Source organism: Ascidiella aspersa, chromosome 2 (genome assembly GCF_963924565.1).
Source record: "Ascidiella aspersa chromosome 2, kaAscAspe10.2, whole genome shotgun sequence".
NCBI lineage: Eukaryota > Metazoa > Chordata > Ascidiacea > Phlebobranchia > Ascidiidae > Ascidiella > Ascidiella aspersa.
Genome location: NC_139448.1, coordinates 32,389,002 through 32,409,591, shown reverse-complemented (window position 1 = coordinate 32,409,591; position 20,590 = coordinate 32,389,002). Strand labels below are relative to the sequence as shown.

The 20,590-nt window shown below is 37.2% G+C and overlaps 2 protein-coding genes and 1 non-coding gene across 3 annotated transcripts; 1 reads left to right on the top strand and 2 right to left on the bottom strand.

Annotated features, from left to right (window-relative positions):
• Positions 1-137: 137 nt before the first annotated feature.
• On the bottom strand, positions 138-5,944 carry LOC146164972 (uncharacterized). Its single transcript, XM_083382391.1, has 5 exons — positions 5,758-5,944; positions 4,097-4,278; positions 2,697-2,858; positions 1,448-1,558; positions 138-729 (listed from the first exon to the last, which is right to left on the bottom strand). The coding sequence occupies exons 1-5, from the start codon at positions 5,840-5,842 to the stop codon at positions 523-525; spliced, it is 747 nt and encodes a 248-aa protein (XP_083238517.1). The 5' UTR covers positions 5,843-5,944; the 3' UTR covers positions 138-522.
• A 2,302-nt stretch (positions 5,945-8,246) lies between these two features.
• LOC146164970 (putative cytosolic iron-sulfur protein assembly protein CIAO1 homolog) lies at positions 8,247-13,757 on the top strand. The gene is made up of 6 exons (XM_083381453.1): positions 8,247-8,447; positions 9,541-9,801; positions 10,473-10,561; positions 11,120-11,321; positions 11,819-11,906; positions 13,323-13,757. Exons 1-6 carry the CDS (start codon positions 8,312-8,314, stop codon positions 13,564-13,566), a joined length of 1,020 nt encoding a protein of 339 aa, XP_083237579.1. The 5' UTR covers positions 8,247-8,311; the 3' UTR covers positions 13,567-13,757.
• Trnat-ggu (transfer RNA threonine (anticodon GGU)) lies at positions 9,365-9,439 on the bottom strand. Its single transcript has one exon. It is a non-coding gene; the product is annotated as a tRNA-Thr (tRNA).
• Positions 13,758-20,590: the final 6,833 nt, after the last annotated feature.

Sequence of the window (20,590 nt, the reverse complement as noted above, 5' to 3'; positions counted from 1 at the left end):
CTGCTGCGTCGTTTCAAGTGTTATTCTCTGGGTTGGCAATACAAGGTTTTTAGACGATTTTCAAATTCGGATTTCCACGAAAATTAATAACCTAAATAGTTAACAAATGCTGCAGCATTTTTATGGGATTACAGGAGTTTAGCAGAAAGCTTTTTAGCATGGTCACAGGGTATTCACAATTTTTAGTCTGCGAGTTCCTAATTTCCCGCAACCCTTTATTTTTACAGTGATAAACAAAATAATTTTAGTTGTATGCTACTCTGCACGCATTTGTTGAGGTGCAGTTAATGTAGGCCTATTCTCCTCACCCGTAAACTACTTCTGCACCACCCACAGATTGGGCAGCACTGATTTAAATATATAGTGCTAATTAACGAAGAATGGTTTTTTTACATCCATCATTTCTGAAAATTGTTGATAACATTTCTGTATTGACAATGTGGGTCATAAAAAATCTGTGCTGGGTCAGTGGTCCGCCATCCCTGTTATATAATATAGAGCGAACAAAAGTATATTATTTGGTCAAAAAAATAACCAACACAGAAAAGCGATAATTACGATTGGCACCACAGCGAAAAATACAGTTGCCTGAAACTTAACTTGCTTTACAATCCTCGTGTCTTCGATAACTCGTTCAACGATCGAGCCTTTAGAACCAGCTTTATTTTCAAATGGGAATTCTTCGCTTGGAGCAGCCTTGTCGAGAAATTGACAAAGTGGGCCCCAACCCTGAAACGTGTAAAACAAATATAGGTAGTCACCTAAACCTATTTGCGATTCAAATTAGAAATTCTACCTCATGTACTAAAAATAAGTTCTTCTGTTATATATTCATTTGTCCAACATTTCGACTAAATATTCAGAAAGCCTTCATCATGGAATGACACACATGGCCAACAAGACGCAAAGTAAAACGACATAAAAATGACTAAAACCGGTAGCTTAAGCCACTTTTTTTCTTTTTTGGGTCGTTTTACTTTGCGTCTTGTTAGCCATGTGTGTCATTCCATGATGACGACTTTCTGAATATTTAGTCGAAATGTTGGACAAACAAATATATACCAGATTAACTTATTTTTAGTATACTATGCCTGGTAGCAACAGCATATTTATAGGTCGTTACCTAAGCCTATATATTTGCGTTCCAAAACAGATATTCTGGCTCGTGGTCACTATAATTTTCTTAATGTTTTCGGTTCAAGTCGAGCCACTTTACCTTATAGTGTAAACTCAAGTCTAGTCATTTAAATGTGGACTTTTTTTGTCAAAAACCTATTCGCACAAGTCTTTACAACACCCAACAAAAAAACAAAAACAGTGCACTGAAAATAAGCTGATTAGTACTAAATATACCGACCAAGGGCAAAAATGCATACAAGTGCAAAACGTTAGCATACGTTTTTATCAACGAGGGCGCGTAAAACGTTTGAATTTAATAACAAGTTACCTCGGAAACGTTGTATGTCAGCAACTGCTTCGGGGGAACCACCGACTTTACGTAGGCATTGTGACGTCGAAACCACATTTTCCACTTGAGTGGGTTCGGTTCCTTCGAACCCTAAAAGAAAAATTAAAAATAGTATTTATTAACATTGCCTTAAGATAATCATTCATTTGAAATAAGGATAATACTTTCGCATAAAGTTTAACCAAGAACATTTAAATCGATGAGATAAAGTTGGACCTTAATGGCGTTGGTGATGAAATCTTGCTTGATTATTTTGTCGCGAACTAATTCTACTAAGCTTAAAAGCTTCCTAGAACCGGATTGCGGCATACCATTGTTGTACACAAGTCTATAGCACGCCAAGCCCAAGTCATTTTCAACAAAATAAAATGTTAAATTAATAAAAATGCTTTGCTTTTTCAAACCTGATCGACTTGTTTTTTGATTTACAACGAAACATCTACAGCGAGCAAACGGTGTCACAAGCAAAAATTGGAGTAAAACACTAAACAAATTCTAATCATACTTATTTTTGGGGGAAACAGAGATTGTCAAGATGTTTTGGCTTTAACGACTTCATTCAAGTCGTTTTCAAAAGGTGATTTAAGTGCAGAAATATATTTAAGTAACTTTAACACAGAAACGGGAACACACAACAAGATCAGCCGTTTTGGTGTCGATGTTAGAGCGCCTACTTTGAACGACGACGTTGAAGCGCCGCTGTTATGGCACCGGATTGTTTGCCCCTGTTTGGGGTTAGGTTGTCTAGGCTCGTTTCTGAACTTTTAGGTCAGTGGTTCTTAACCTTTGGTAACCTGTCGAACCCCTATGTTATTTTACAAGCGTTCGTCGAACCCCAAATTTTCGCTCAGTATTCGTTTCTTCCTCCTAGCAGCTGAAACAGGGCATATTCAAATTATAAACTTTCATTTATATAGGTTAACTTGGACAAACTTTTAATTTATAACGTTACATGACACCTTGGCACATAAAAGAGATTCCAATTTAGCTTGAAATAACAGCATTTATGTTTATAAGGACGTTCTCGCCCAACCCTTAAAACAGCTGCGTCGAAACCCTATGGTTCGATCGAACCCTGGTTAAGAAGCACTGATTTAGGGTTTATTCCGATTTAGACGTTATTACGACTCTTAGATATTAGCACTATAGTGGTCTTTGCTAACTGTGTATTTCCGACGTTGATGTTGTTCTTATTTCGGTATTGCGGCTGGAGTTCACTTCCACTTACCAGTACAGTGCTGAACTGATTGCAGTGGTAGCTTTTAACGCGTTTACTGGCCGGAATGAAGTAGACCAAGAACCCCAGCCACCTGTGATCCCTTTCCGCCGCATCTAGCATGCCTTTGAAACTGGCAAACCACTTCTCTTCTTCACGAGTCATAAGAATAACCTGCAAAGAATATATTATTCTGGTGTTGTAAGTAAATAAAGAATTATTCGAAACGTTCAAAGATACCTACTTCGGTATGGGCTTTTATATTCTTACTATACGTCTTACTATGTAAAACCTCCAAACGTTATGCTCCAGAATTATACTCTGTTTATAGTCCAGGGAGTCGAACCGTTTGACTTTTCCGGTTCAGGTTCGGTTCGGGTTCAAGGATTTTTCGGAATCCAGTTCAGTTCCGGTTTCGGTTCGGAGGAATTTAAAAGTTCCGGTTCAGCTCCGGTTCAACCATCGTTATTTCAAAACCGGTTCATAAAGTTCCGGTTCAGATACAATATAATTTGCGTTAAATCTCAAAATGTGTGTTGATAAATGTAGAGAATAATCTTTGAGTTGTAAGTCATCTAATCCAAGTTACGTGACTTATTAAAAAAACAGTTACCGTATTTAAATATCTAAAAAATAAAAAAATAAACGATTTTTATTCAATATTCATATTTTTTTCATAAAATTTCGAACATGGCGTAACTTGACCCTGCAAAATTGAAGTTGTGACGTCATACACGAGCAAACCGCCTTTATTTACAGGTTCGGCTTCGGTTAAGGTTCCGGTTCGGCTCCTTAAAATCTTATAAAAACCGGTTCGGGTTCGGTAACGGTTCGGAAAAAATTGACCCAAAACCATATGATGTCACGACAAAGGAATTGTTTCAGTCGTAAGACTGTCACCCGATTGTCGTTGAATCAATAATAAAAAACACGCATGGAACATTTACATCCCAATTCGTATAGAATAAAAAAGTAATTTGTAATTCGAATCTTGTACGGTATCGACATCGGGTAATTGAAGAATCGTCATATCAATGTAAATTTTGAGGTGACGTGGCGATTTAGCATGCAGATGACTTTAGAGCAGGTAACAAACGGAGTTCGCCCAGAGCCTATGACAGGACGTCGTTGCATAGTTACATGCAAATAAGCTAAAAAAACATAACGTATGAAACAGTCCAGCCTTGAGCTTTGTTTACAAAAACAGCCGCTGTTCAACGCACAAAAAAGTACAATTAATTTCGTTAAAACAATACAATTTAAATTTTCGTAATTTTTTCGAGCAAAAAGTTTACGAATTATATGGTGGTGAGTTTAACTCTGTAAAACGCTCGGTTTAATTACCGTTGTCGAACAAAACGTCATTTTTCTGCTCACCCCCAGTTTAAAAAAATGCCCACTTGATTACCTACTTTTGCGTCGGGCCAAAGCTTTAAAAACTCCTCGAAAAAATGCGAGTGGGGTAGGTCGACCACTGCCTCGACGTTCTCGCTGTAGCGACTTCGCAGCACCTCCATGATATCGGTTTGGCTTCCATTCCAGACAGCTTCCCATTCGTCGAAGGCGAATTCGAGGGCTTCCTCGTAATCGTAAACTGAAACACGAAGGGTTTTGCTGAGTCATGTGACGTCACTTTTGTTACCTGACTGCTGAATATCCGATACTTGATGACGTCACACGTTAATACTACGCTCAAACAAGAAAATGAGATGAAATTGCAACATTTAAAGGCATTTTTTTAATGTTATTAGGCTAAAATTTGCTTTACCAGAAACATCTCCAGCAGTTGTTTACCTACATTTTGCAAATAAATTTACCTTTCAAGGTAAAAACCGCTGTCTTTGATCGCAAATCATCATTGAAATTCGCATATTTATAGTATCAGACAAGTACCGATACTAGCAGTTGGTATCGGGTATCGGCTTCGATCCGATACTAACGGACATCCCTACAGTCTTAGGCGCAGTTTCGTAGTTTACAAAGCAAAGGCAACTCCGCTAACCATGGGCTAGGCTAGGCATATTATAATAGCAGCTGGACATTGACCAACGTAGAGTATACGACTTTGAAGCCGAAGAATTACGTACACGTCCAGCTGCACGAGTCTTTTGGTACCTAACAGTTATTTAAAGGGGAGGTCACGTGGTCATGCCCCTCCCTCAAACTGCATTTTTGCCCATTTTAGTTAAGCGATTGCAACACCTCTTAGCGCTTTGCGCAAATCTATTGTTGTTCCCAGTATGCGTGAAGGTCGTTTTGTTGAAATTGGTTTAGCCCAAGGGCGCCGTTCGCCTTATCTTACACTATAAAATGAAAGCTGGGAAGATTAAACTACTGCTTAACGGTTTCTAACAGGGCACGTATGTACTTGGTTTCAACTTGCTAACTGAAACGTGACTTGCAAGAATGTGACGCGTTTGTAACTTACAAATCTGTGGTTAAGTTTTAAGGCCAGGCCAGTAACGTCCACAGGGATAATATTCTCAGTGCGTGGATTACACAAAATGCCCTATGAGCAGGGTTTATAATAAATGGCACCTTGAATATATCGAAATTGTTTTATGTGTAGTAAAACCGTTTTGAACGTGATCTTACAGTACGCAACTATCGAACCTTGTGTTTTCATAACTGCTAAAGGCATGTCCAACATTGCGTACCGACTACAGCCAGATAAAGATTTAATCGCGTTATGGTAAGGTTGGCCCAATTTACCGAAACCGTGAATTATTAACCTTAGAATTTCTGCGAAAGGGGTCAGTCCGTATCCTTTGCTTAACCTTTAATTTTTAACTTTCGAAGACTACCTCTTTCGAAGAAATCAATTTTAGTTTTCTATCTTGCATATGGTGTCTTTTTACACTACTCTTCATATATTACTTGAAGTTAATTTTAAATGAATTGCCATACGAAGAACAAAACACTTTAACCAAAGAAAAAGTTAAATAGCGTTGTTTGATTTTGCAATTTAACATTATAAATACGAACGCTGTACTGCTAACAACATTACACATATCAGAATAAAAGTTGCTGTAGCAACAAGTCACGGTTGCTCAATCTACCTTGAAAATGTTACCTTCATTGTATCCCAGAATTCTTAAGGCCCTTGCCATCGACTTGGTGCCGGTCTTAGGCGGCCCGGCACAAATAACCTTGACCATGGTGTATATATTAAAACCGAAATAAGAACTAACTCTCCTTGATAAGCTGATGCTTGTAATCCAAGTTTCTGCTTTCCAAAACGGCGCAAAGTACAACTATCACTACAAAAAATGGCAGACTGCTCAACGCTCACTAAGTTACTTGCTGGCCGCCTGCCGTTCTGCTTGGCCGGTTTTGAATGTTTTCTCTTATCTTTGCGCAGTGGTCGAAATGAATGCCTTTTGTTGTTTTGCATTTAAAAGAAGCAATAGTTTGTGCTAGTAACAGATAGTCAGAGAAAAATCCTAACTGTGCTTGTCCTTTTTTAAGCGTTCTAAAGGTTACTTCTTTATGGCACCACGTTTACATAGGGCTACCATATTTTCAGTACGCAAAAAAGGACATTTTTTTGCCGGCAAGTAAAACGAGAGTAAAATTATTCCTTTTAAGTTTAATGATGTTTTATGCTGATGTTCGGGATGTTTGGTTGTTTTGGGATTCTCGGGTTAATTTTCGATAGGAAATTTGGTGTTGCTGGTCGACTCGAGCGCAAATATTGATCTATTTGTTGCAAATTTTGTTGTTGGCGGGTTCGAAAAGAGTTATAAGTGACGATTTAAAATCATACGTTTTAAAGTGAATAATCACACACCTTTGCTCTATTAATGGGCCTTTTTACATGTGGGGTTCGGTTGCAATTTTTGGAATAACAATACGGGAGTGGGCAATTATTTTTAACCGCGTGCCGCATGAGAAACTTAAAATGTTGTGGTGGGCCAGGTCAAAAATAGGATCTTAAATACACGCATTATAATATCATACTCTGATGCTATAAAACAAATAAGCTAACGAACTTGTTTTACGTTTGGAGCCAAAATGTGCAATCTTAGTAAAATTAAAGAAATCGACAAGGCGTCAAAAAAAAAAAAAAAGTGACTATATTGGTTTTAAATCTAAAGTTTAATTTAGAATTAGAGGGGGGCATGACGCATTGAGCACAGATAAAAAATATACATTGCTTGATATATTGACGTTTATAAAGTTGTGGGGCGCGTTGACCCAAAAATTAGGATTAAAATAGCCTACGTAAAAATTTCGCATCAAAAACTTAAAATGTTTTTTTTTTTTCTTTTTAAGGCTTTAAGTTACCTATGTGTTACTTGTGGTACAACGGCCATATTGCAAAGACGATATAAATGGGGAGAAACATACAACATGCCATTAACTAAATTAGGTCGAAAAAATGTGAATCGGTTTAATATTTCAGAGTTTAGAAAACGGTCGGTATTTCGTTCAAATTTTAAAGACGGAATACTTTCGACAGAAGCGCAAAAGATATATAAATATTAGACTAAGTTTGTTAAACTTTCGTTGGAGATAGTGCCACATTGCACAGGACGCTATTTGTCTGTAAAGATGCCGAAAAATCGCGTGGAACATACGAGAAAGACAGAAGAGATTCGCGCAAATCGCGAAAACAGTTTTCCGTTTTAGTATTTAAAACAGGCTTAAAATAGAAGTTAGCGGGCTCATGACTAGATCCGTCCCTGGAAAAAGTGTTTACGATACAACGAAACATGTAGAAACTCGTCCTTGTTTTCGCTTAGCCTATGTATTTTAAGGAAAATAAGCCACAGGCCGGATTAAAATGCTTGGCGGGCCGTATGTTGCCCGGGTCTGATCAAGAAGGTATAGGGCTGGTAGGGCAATTTGTTAGAAAACCTGTTTTAAACCAGCAATTTAACATGTTTTTTCAGCAATTTAACAAACCAGCAATTTAACATGTTTTTTTCAATTTTCTTGACAAAAGAGGACAAATCCTCCTAAGAGAGGACATATGGTTGGCCTACGTTTACATGTAACTTTGTGTCACAGTCAGGTTATGACGAAATCTGAGAAGTAGATTAGAACTAACAAAAACATATAAATTTTGTGAAAAACAACAGTTATTCTCGACAATATAGATATTTTTTTGTGTTCTCTATAAAGTAGGTATTTTCAAAAAAATATATACATATGTATAATGTTTAAACAGTTTCGCCAGAAAAAACTGTGACAAAACTTATCTATATTTTTTGTTGCTTTGACATCGAAGACCAACGATTAGGTTGTTCGCAATTTCTCAATAAAAATAAGTCACATTTTGACGTAGCCTTGTGGCGTCATCCCTGATTTGTTTTCATGCCCTACCCCAAACAAATACCTGTAATCCGCCCCTGCTTACATACTTTTTTTTATGAAAAGAACAAGCAACTGTGTAAGATATTTGTCCTACATTTTCTAGTAGCCTGAAATTATGTTTAGATTATTTTTAATAAATTACTTTTCCTAAAAAATCCCCTAAAACGACACTTGCACGTGACTAAGGGAAAACGAATATTTTGCCTGTGTCACGTTTGTTCAACTCTTTAAAGAGATAAAAAACCTAAAGAACATCTCCAGATTCGGAAAACCTTAAGACCTTTTTAAATAAGAATTACAGAACTACAATGACTCCTGTTTTGGAGTGCGTTGCAACTTTGCAAGGTCATATTGATAGGGTGTGGGACGTTAAATGGAATCCTACGGGAACACTGTTGGCCTCTTGTGGAACTGATAAAACTATAAGGATTTGGGCGAAAGAAGGTATCCACTATCCAGTTTTGTCAAAATCTTAAAATCAGGGCTATTTAGCAATAACCAATGCTATACTGAATATATAGCATACTCACCATTAAAATTTTATGAATTAGATTTAAAACTAATTTTGCTTTGTTTTGCTTGTAATTGCCCACTGTGGAAAGCATCTCAAGTGCACCCGCAAATTTTTTTTAACCTTTCAAAAGTGCACCCGAAAAAATATCTGAACTGCATCCTAAATATATAAAATGCTTATGCGCCATACAGTACAATGTATGCAATACACAGTGCATCAGAAAAACATAAAGGTTCACACGAGGTGGACTTTTTTTACCTTTGTTACACCCGGGCACCCTGATTTTTTCGGTTGTGCACCCGCAAGATCTCGTCAAAATCTGCCATACTTTCCAGCAGTGGTAATTACTAATACTTTCAAGGAAGGGTGACAGGCATATATCAAGGATTTCCCTATTGTGTTTGCCCCAGATTGGAAGGTTTGGCCTGTGCCGGATATTTATAATTGCAATTTATAATTTGCAGATGCAATGATTTGCATCAAAATAAACTTTGGCTGGAATTTTATGCAAAAATTCTGCCATATTTACTCAAAAAGGGTTATTTTTATTGTCAATTCGCGCAAAATATATTTTTTTTTTATGGTTTGGGGCAAACATTTTACGCCAAATGCAATCAGGGTTTGTGTGGGTTATAATGTCATGCTAGCAGCAAGAAAAAAAATGATTTAGCTATCTATTGCATTTAGTTGCAAACAAACCTCACTGCAGTATGTATTGGAAAATAAATGCAAGACTCCAAACAAATTGCAAGTTGTTAATTTTTTAAGGTGAGTATACCAAAAACCATTGCAGACTCACCGAATCTGTCGATCAATGATGCAAGCAGGGCAGGCTAGAAAAACAACTAGCCTGCAGTGAGGTTCGAACTCACGACCTCCGGTCATACCGGGACCGTCGCTCTACCAACTGAGCTACACAGGCTCAGAGAGGAGCCAGTCGAGAAACAACCATACGCTGATACTTGGGCGTTAGTCAGTTGTTAACATGTATATGTGTGTGAATGTTTCATTGAATATTTACAGGTGATTCATGGGTTTGCAAGTCAATACTTCAGGACGGCCATCAACGAACAATCAGGAAGATTGCGTGGTCTCCATGCGGGAACCTCTTGGCCTCGGCCAGTTTTGATGCAACCATTTGCGTTTGGGATAAAAAGTCGGGACAGTTTGAGTCATCGGCGACCTTGGAAGGTCACGAGAATGAGGTCAAGGCCGTTGTTTGGTCGCCATCTGGATCTTTTCTTGCAACTTGCTCCCGAGACAAATCTGTGTGGATCTGGAGTAGTAAGAAAATCAGCCTTATTTACATATTTTTGCTTTCTGCTAAATTATATTTTAGACCCGTTAAAGAACCATTTTTATAAAGGTCATTTTGTTTTCATTAATGCATACATGTGTCAGCATAACTTACTATTTTTATGTTAAAAAAACACTATATTTTACTAAATGTTCAATACGATAGACATCATTCATAAGTTTGTATGTGAACATCCAGTACTTTCCAGCTTTAATACTTGATCAACTATTATTTTGAGTACAATTATAAAGCATATAAATCAAAAAGCAGCTCCTCTGTTAATTATAATTCTTTACCAATGTTTCGGCAACCTATGGAAATCGCCTTGATCAGGCTGAATGACACTGAACTTGCTAAAGGAGTAAAAACTCCTTTAAAAACTCGTGTTTTTTTCGTGCATTTTTCCTTTGTGTGTTTATTGTATTTATTGTACGAGCCTTCAGTGTCATTCACCCTGACAAAGGCAGTTAGAATAGGTTGGCGAACAGTTGGTCAAGAATTGTAATTAAAAATTACCAGAGGAGCTCTTTTTTGATTTATAGTACTATGTCTGATAGCAACAGTTTATAAATTATAAATTATGTTTAAAAGGGAGAGCCTCTCAGTTGTTATACAAAAAAAGTGCTCAATTGCTATACAAATAATTTTTTTTTTTTAGTTGATGAAGAGGATGACTTTGAATGTGCTGGCGTACTAACGGCACACACGCAAGATGTGAAAGATGTTGCCTGGCATCCATCAGAGGATGTAAGTGCAAAGAAAAATGCAAAATATAAATTCCAAAATTGACTTGTTATTGTTTAAATATCTTTCCAAGCCGGTTAAAAGTTTGATATATTACTACATGCCTCTAAATAGTTCTGCAAGTTCAAACTTTATTACTATTGAATATAAGCATGTTATCACTGATTTAACTGATGTTAGTTAATAACTATAATTCACAACACAACTGTGTGACAAAAGTCTGTTTGTTTTTTGTGGGAAGGTTGATAAGAGTTTAATCATTTTTTTAAAGTAAAGTTTACATAATTGAAGAATTAAAAACTTTTTACATTTTCGAATTATTTCCAAACTAATAAGTAAATCCATAATGCACACCATTTTAAAATAATTCAGACATCAATGCCCATACAGAATAGGTAGCATTTCAAATGTTTCGAATATCTCTTTATTTTAAACATTTTAAATGCTACATACATCTGTATGGGCTTTAAAATTCTTACTACATTTTATTAAAAAGAAATCCTCTTTTGGTTACTCACAGCTAGTGAGGTAGCAATTAAAGTCTATATATTTTGGCAAAAGATTTTAGCATCTGCAAGTTACGACAACGACGTCAAGTTGTTCAAGGAGGATGAAGATGACTGGATTTCATTTGCCAATTTGACCGGACACACCTCGACCGTCTGGTCATGCACTTGGTCCAGGGATGGGACAAAACTGGCAACTGGCTCCGATGATAAAACCATTCGTATTTGGCAACGATTCGCGCCTGGCAATATGGAAGGTTAGTGTATGAAGGTAAACCAGTTTGACTACAGGGTTGCCATAAAGTCTTTAATCTTCAAAGACTTAAACTGTCTTTTAATTTATATTTATAGTGAAAAGTCTTTTGAAAATCCATGTTATCTCAAAAGTCTTTTAATTTATTTTATGTGCAGTTTAATTTATTTGTTTTATGTGTTAAAAGTGCCATAGTAAAGCCAATTTTTCTTCTATTGGGTAGTGTGTATTGTATGACGTTTATATTCTTTTGTTTTAAATTATACTTGAAAAACCTTGAGCAATCCAATCTGGTCTTAAAATGCCTGCAATTTTATTTTTGTAATATTGTGTGGCAACCTGGTGACTTAAGTTTTGAATGTCTTCCAATTTTCATTGTTTTGTGCTTCATTTATTTTTTCTTCATACCCGGACAGGTGCTCATATTGGGCATAATGTACTATTACCACCATCAACCGTAAACATTACTATTCTAACTATGTAAAAAAAACATTATTGCAGGAATTCCCACCACTGGTGAACATCCAACTTGGAAAACGGTCTGCACCATTGCTGGTTACCATACGATGCCAATATATTCAGTTGATTGGTAAGTTTTTATTTGTCATTTTTTTGTCTGTTGGTACAAATTTTTTAAATGTAAATCTACTTGACCAAATGAATAGTCAGTATCGGTAAGGTTTTTTGTGGAAATATTAACATTACTATTAGACTCGAAACAACTTATAAAAATAAATTTTACGATTGCTTTATTAAAATTGTGTAGTTTTTTAAATCCCTTGAATCTAATTCAATTGCGGCTGTAAAAAACAACCGTTCATAAAGTAATAAAAGTTACAAGTAAATCCCAAATGTACTAAAAAGACAAACTTATAGCAGAGTCAGACGTTTGTTTAAACAGAATATATTTCGCAGCTTTATCAGTTCCCTTATTTAAATAAACTGCAAGTGTGCCATGAACGTTGCAAATAATTCGCTGGATACCTTCACCTTATCAGGATTTTTGTACAAGGCCAGGCTAGAAAATCAAACTGCCTGCAGAGGGGTTCGAACTCACAACCTCAAGGGCCATACTGTCGCTCTTTCAACTGAGCTACACTGGGAAGCACGTCGAGAAAACGGCCATATAACCGTTGCCTGCTACATGCGGTTTGTACATAGAACTTTATATTAGGGACCAACAGCCTGATTAAGCAACAGAATGCACCTGGCAATGCTGCTGTTGTTTTATCTCGTCCCCTCAAAATGCTTTTAGTAATAAAGTTAAACACTCCGTTATAAGCTACACAAACTTCATTTTCAAAAAAACTTTCTCAAACAAGCAACAGACAGTGGCGACAGATTTCTTAAAGTTCAGTCAAAGTTATTTAAAGCAGGGCTGCGGAGTCGGTTAAAAATAACCCGAGTCCGACTCCCGAGTCCGACTTCCGAGTCCGACTTCCGAGTCCGACTTCCGAGTCCGAATCCGGTCAAATATGCGATTTTGTCAGGTCCGGAGTCCGGTCCTGACTCTACAGCCTGTATTTCACCAAATTGCGTAACTAAAATAACGTGGATATATTCAGCAATCCACTTTATAGGGGTGTCGTATAATTCATTCACTCACAATAAATGGTTAGAAAATATTCCGCCATATAATATTCCAACTTTACAATTTCCATTTGGCGGCAATATCAGTTTTAAAACATTCGGTACTGCGCATGCGCATGTCGGACTCGGGACTCGGGTAGTTTTACAAGGTCTTACTCGAGTCCCGAGTCCGACTCCTTTTACAAGGTCTTACTCGAGTCCCGAGTCCGACTCCAACAAAACAAACCGACTCCTAGAGTCCCACTCCGCAGCCCTGATTTAAAGTGCAAAAAAAAAATTTTTTTTCAAACAAATAGATATATACCGCAATAGTTTACAACGTAATAGTCAAATGTTTACCACTGGGAGGGTTGCGACTCTAGAAAAATACGTATATACATGGTATATAACAGACTTTATTTTTCTGCCTAACCAGGTGCCACGAAACGGAACTCATCGCGGCGGCGAGCGGCGACAATTCGATCAGCGTCTTCCGCGAGGACCTTTCGTCGGGCGACGGCGCAAGCCGCCATGGCTACGAGCTGGTGTGCCGAGAGACGCAAGCCCACGAACAGGACGTAAACGCCGTGACCTGGAGCCCAACTAACGGTGGTCTGCTTGCGTCCTGCAGTGACGATGGTACCGTGAAACTGTGGCGGGTCGGCGGGGCGCTGGACTGAAATTTTTTTGCTGTTTTTTTCGAGCGTTCGCGAAATAGGCCGAGCCAGCTCGCTGGAATGCGTTTGGAAACGAAATTGTTTGGTATATACTTTTTCGTTACGTGTAAAGGTGCCCGATACTTTAAATTCCGATATCCGATACTTTGGTCGAAAAGTATCGAGATCTGAACCGATACTAAATGACGTCATTACTGTGCTCAAACAAACAAGCAAAACAGATTCTATAAAATAGTTCAAAGATAATAGTTTGTCCAGGACATTAGGCATGAATATTTTCTTTAGCCTTAAAAGTTCGGTACCCCTAAAATTGTTAAACTATTTTTTTCGGTAAATTTGCCTTTCAAGATAAATGAATCGCAACGTTCGATCGCTTATTAATTATGTCTAAAAATCATAAATTGATTTGTTATCGGATTAGCAGCGATACGATCCTAGTATCGGACAAGTACCAGTAGTAATATTTGGCATCGAGTATCGGCGCTGTTCCGATATTATCATAGATCCATAGTTACGTGGATTGAAAATTTTACTCGGCAGCGAATTGTTTATTGAATATTTATTTCGTTTCTTACACAAGCATTTATTGGCGGCCTTCCAGTTGCTAGAAATAGTGCAACGTTTTGTGGCGTGTATTGGAAATTCCAACCATGTCTCGTTTTTAAGGGTATTGGTTATATAACTGCGATAATAAGTTAAAATACGTCGCTACCGCATTTTTGATTTTTTTTTTTTTGATTTATTATAGATAGAGAGTTTTATTAAAAATTAATGAGTCAGTAATTAAGATGTTTACTAAAGGTGTTATACAACTGATAACTAAACGGACGCATTCTTCCTAAGTAAACTGGTATTTGTAAATCCTTGAACATGTTCATCTTGAGGCTTTAAGTAAAACCAAACTATTTCCGTTGTTCCATTTGCTTTGTTAAAAGAAAATCGAAAATTAAAGCTAAAGCATTCGGTTTAGAACGCTCTACCTGATTTTCGCCGCCTTTTTAAGGGTTTGTACAGCTAAGATATAGGACGCTATGGCCGTTCTGAAATACCGTCGTACTAATCGCACTCCACTCAATAGTGAGTTTACATTTAATGGATTCAAAGTCTGCGTAAAATAAAACGAATTGCGATATGTTTCGTGCCGTTGATTTAAGAATAATTTCTTCCCATGCTTCACTTGCTTTTTAAGCTAGGAATATTTGAAAGAAAGGTAACCCTACATTTTTTGTGAAAAACTAACATTGTAAAACTAAAATTTCTCATTTTACCACTGGCGTGATGTGTTAGTATTTAAAATAGTATTTGCAATTTTTTAGTGTAAATCCTTTGAGGATTATAGTTGGATAGTTTAAGCAGGTTTAACCTCCAGTTATTTCGTACTGATTTCACTGGTTGCACAATACCAACACCAACGTACAGTATAAAATATGTTTAATAATGCTTGTTACAAGAAAAGCAAACACATGATAAAGTTAAAAAAACATATACAAAACAATCCTAGCAATGTTTGTATTTTATGTACAGTCAAACATTCGAAACAAGTACATTTTTTAACGTTTTCATATGTACAGTACAACTACACTTTTAAATTTAGGCTTCGGGCGTACATCCTATTACGCGCTTTCCGCATCTCTCGTACAGATTTTGAAAAATATTGGAATACATCAGCGGATTTAAGGCGCTGTTAATCGGTAACAAAATACCAGCGCTGGCAATGTAGGTGTCTTTGGATAACGTGAAGCCGGCAACCGACAAAAATCCACAAACGCACAATGGAACCCAGCAGCAGAAGTCAGTAGTAAGCAAGCGGGTAATGCGTTTTTGCAGTCTGTCGTTAATCTGCTTCTGTTTGGCTTTATAGTCAATTTGCTACTTTCGATGAAAATATTTTTATAGTTCAAGCCGATACGAAAATATAGATGACATGTTGCACTGGATTTAATATACTTTTCTTTTCAGTTATAAACATATAACTTTGGCATAAACGCTATATTTAGAAATGTCCGATAATATTGGATCGAACCTGATGCCCGATGTCAAGCGGTAATATCGGTACTAGTCCGATACTAGGATGGTATCGGTGACGATCCGATACCTACTTTAATATAGGTATTTTAGTCATGGTTTGCGATTCAATAATGTGATTGTTAAAAAATAATAATTGACAACTGGAGGCAACAAAATCTCTTCACGCTAAAGCAAATGAATACGCAAAAGGTACAAGTGTTCAGTTAATGCAGTGGTTCTTAACCAGGGTTCGATTGAACTCTTGTGTTTCGACGCATCTGTTTAAAGCAGTGTTTCTCAAACTGGGGTCCGCGGTCCTTTTGGGGTCCGCGAGACAATCTTCTGGGACCGCGAAGCACCCAACAAAAAATCAACACGACGCTTCTGGAGAAGAAAATACTTTGTGCCTTAAAATTTTCAGGCAACTTAGTTTTCCAAACCAAGCTGATTAGTTGTTCTTTCACGTTTTTGTACGCTTTAAGGTGAATTGTCCATTATGACGTCATAGTGTTGCGTTGTTCTAGTGATAATTACGTGTTTAGAGCTTGCTGTGCTGCCACTGTGGGATATACGGTCACGGTTTTAAAGCTGTTCGTTATTGTTTCAAATAGAGTGATTCGTTAAGCCGAGCTGATAGCAAAGAAGCAGGGCACCCGTCCCATTCATAGCATTAAAAACAACGTTTTATTTTGTGTGTGTGTTTTTTGTATATTTCTAAGGGACCGCGAGCAATTATAAAAAAAATGCTGGGGGACCGTTGTGTTACTTTTTAAAGTTTGAGAACCACTGGTTTGGTTCGGCGAGAACGTCCTTTGAAACATAAATGCTGTTATTTCAAGCTAAATTCCAATCTCTTTTATGCGCCAAGATGTCATGTAACGTTATAAATTGAAAGTTTGGCCAATTAACCTATATAAATGCAAGTTTATAATTTGAATATGCCCAGTTTCAGCTGCTAGGGGGAAGAAATGAATACTGAGCGAAAATTTGGGGTGCGGCGATCGCTTGCAGAATAACATAGGGGGGTCGACAGGTTACCAAAGGTTAAGAACCACTGGGTTAATGTGACAGGAAATCGGACTTGGATTCCAGAGTCCGACTCAGTTTTATTTTATTTTAGTGCACAACTATGATGTTGCAACTTGAAATTAAATGACTTCGGTTTAATTGGAATCATTTATTAGGTTCATGTTTTACAAATGTCAATGCCAGTAAAACATCCACACAAAATTCGTGATTAGCCCTGTCGTGCCAAAAAAGAGCTCGAAAGACTACAGTGCAAGTGCAGCCAATGGTAATATAGTGTCAGTGGCGTAACATCTATGCTTATCACATCTTTTAAAAAATATAAATTTTTTTTCAAACAAATAGATATATACCGCAATAGTTTACAACGTAATAGTCAAATGTTTACCACTGGGAGGGTTGCGACAGAAAAGTACGTATATACATGATATATAACAGACTTCATTTTTCTGCCTAACCAGGTGCCACGAAACGGAACTGATAGCGGCGGCGAGCGGCGACAATTCGATCAGCGTCTTCCGCGAGGACCTTTCGTCGGGCGACGGCGCAAGCCGCCATGGCTACGAGCTGGTGTGCCGAGAGACGCAAGCGCACGAACAGGACGTAAACGCCGTGACCTGGAGCCCAACTAACGGTGGTCTGCTTGCGTCCTGCAGTGACGATGGTACCGTGAAACTGTGGCGGGTCGGCGGGGCGCTGGACTGATTTTTTTTGCTGTTTTTTTCGAGCGTTCGCGAAATAGGCCGAGGCAGCTCGCTGGAATGCGTTTGGAAACGAAATTGTTTGGTATATACTTTTTCGTTACGTGTAAAGGTGCCCGATACTTTAAATTCCGATATCCGATACTTTGGTCGAAAAGTATCGAGATCTGTCCCGATACTAAATGACGTCATTACTGTGCTCAAACAAGCAAAACAGATTCTATAAAATAGTTCAAAGATAATAATTTGTCCAGGACATTAGGCATGAATTTGCTTCAGCCTTAAAAGTCCGGTACCTCTAAAGTTGTTAAACTATTTTTTTCGGTAAATTTGCCTTTCAAGATAAATGAATCGCAACGTTCGATCGCTTATTAATTATGTCTAAAAATCATAAATTGATTTGTTATCGGATTAGCAGCGATACGATCCTAGTATCGGACAAGTACCAGTAGTAATATTTGGCATCGAGTATCGGCGCTGTTCCGATATTATCATAGATCCATAGTTACGTGGATTGAAAATTTTACTCGGCAGCGAATTGTTTATTGAATATTTATTTCGTTTCTTACACAAGCAATTATTGGCGGCCTTCCAGTTATAGTTATTGGTTATATAACTGCGATAATAAGTTAAAATACGTCGCTACCGCATTTTTGATCTTTTTTACATTTATTATAGATAGAGAGTTTTATTTAAAATTAATGAGTCAGTAATTAAGATGTTTACTAAAGGTGTTATACAACTGTAACTAAACGGACGCATTCTTCCTAAGTAAACTGGTATTTGCAAATCCTTGAACATGTTCATCTTGAGGCTTTAAGTAAAACCAAACTATTTCCCTTGTTCCATTTGCTGTATTTTTTTGGGATCCCGATTCTGAAAGAAATCGAAAATTAACGCTAAAGCATTCGGTTTAGAACGCTCTACCTGATTTTTGCCGCCTTTTTAAGGTGTTGTACAACTAAGATAGGACGCTATGGCCGTTCTGAAATACTTCGTACTACGCACTCCACTTACTTGTGAGTTTACTTTAAATGGATTCAAAGTCTGCGTAAAATAAAACGAATTGCGATATGTTTTGTGCCGTTGATTTAAGAATAATTTCTTCCCATGCTTCACTTGCTTTTTAAGATAGGAATATTTGAAAGAAAGGTAACCCTACATTTTTTGTGAAAAACAACATTGTAAAACTAAAATTTCTCATTTTACCACTGGCGTGATGTGTTAGTATTTAAAATAGTATTTGCAATTTTTTAGTGTAAATCCTTTGAGGATTATAGTTGGATAGTTTAAGCAGGTTTAACCTCCAGTTATTTCGTACTGATTTCACTGGTTGCACAATACCAACACCAACGTACAGTATAAAATATGTTTAATAATGCTTGTTACAAGAAAAGCAAACACATGATAAAGTTAAAAAAACATATACAAAACAATCCTAGCAATGTTTGTATTTTATGTACAGTCAAACATTCTAAACAAGTACTTTTTTAACGTTTCCATATGTACAATACAACTACACTTTTAAATTTAGGCTTCGGGCGTACATTCTATTACGCGCTTTCCGCATCTCTCGTACAGATTTTGAAAAATATTAGAATACATCAGCGGATTCAAGGCGCTGTTAATCGGTAACAAAATACCAGCGCTGGCAATGTAGGTGTCTTTGGATAACGTGAAGCCGGCAACCGACAAAAATCCACAAACGCACAATGGAACCCAGCAGCAGAAGTCAGTAGTAAGCAAGCGGGTAATGCGTTTTTGCAGCCTGTCGTTAATTTGCTTCTGTTTGGCTTTAGTCAATTTGCTACTTTCGATGAAAATATTTTTATAGTTCAATCCGAATACGAAAATATAGATGACATGTTGCACTGGATTTAACATACTTTTCTTTTCAGTTATAAACATATAGATTTGGCATAAACGCTATATTTAGGGATGTCCGATAATATTGGATCGAACCTGATGCCCGATGCCAAGCGGTAATATCGGTACTAGTCCGATACTAGGATGGTATCGGTGACGATCCGATACCTACTTTAATATAGGTATTTTAGTCATGGTTTGCGATCCAAAATGTGATTCTAACTTCTACATGTAGATTTTTTTTAAAACAATAATAATTGACAACTGGAGGAAACAAAATCTCTTAACGCTATAGCAAATGATTTAATAACCTGAAAAATATTGCCTTTGAACGTTTTCAGTGTATTCAACTGACTTGTTGTGCATAGTAATACAGTCATTTCATATTGGGCCGCGATTTTTTTCTAAAATTTTAGGAATACACAAAAGGTACAAGTCTTCGGTTAATGCAGTAGTTCTTAACCAGGGTTCGATCTAACCCTTGGGGTTGGACGAAGCTGTTTCAAGGGTTCGTCGAGAACGTCCTCTGAAACCTATTAATGCTGCTATTTCGAGCTAAATTCGAATCTCTTTTATGTGCCAAGGTGTCATGTGACGTTGTAAATTGAAAGTTTGGCCAATTTAACCTATATAAATGAAAGTTTATAATTTGAATATGCCCAGTTTCAGCTGCTAGGGGGAAGAAATGAATACTGAGCGAAAATTTGGGGTGCGGCGATCGCTTGCAGAATAACATAGGGGGGTCGACAGGTTACCAAAGGTTAAGAACCACTGGGTTAATGTGACAGGAAATCGGACTTGGATTCCAGAGTCCGACTCAGTTTTATTTTATTTTAGTGCACAACTATGATGTTGCAACTTGAAATTAAATGACTTCGGTTTAATTGGAATCATTTATTAGGTTCATGTTTTACAAATGTCAATGCCAGTAAAACATCCACACAAAATTCGTGATTAGCCCTGTCGTGCCAAAAAAGAGCTCGAAAGACTACAGTGCAAGTGCAGCCAATGGTAATATAGTGTCAGTGGCGTAACATCTATGCTTATCACATCTTTAAAAAATATACATTAAGTAGATACATTGTAAGCTGAAAGTCCATTTTGCTGTGGACGCATATGACAGTCAACGTGACATTGCACTCAAGTATAACAGTTGCTTTTAATGTTCGCTGTGATTTCGAATCTCATCACAGGCTAGTAAGTCCTAGCCTGGGCTTATTTACACGATAATCCCGATTATAGGCCGACTTATTTCGGTATTTTTTTCCGAATTCACCTGGTGTAGTACGTAGTACCTAAAGGCGTGATGCTCAATTAAACACGTAAACCCGGTACTTCATTTACTTCGTTGAACAAAGTTAACTGGAACCAATTTTGCGAATAAACATTCGTTTCTAAATCATGATAAACTTGCACCTCTTTTTTAG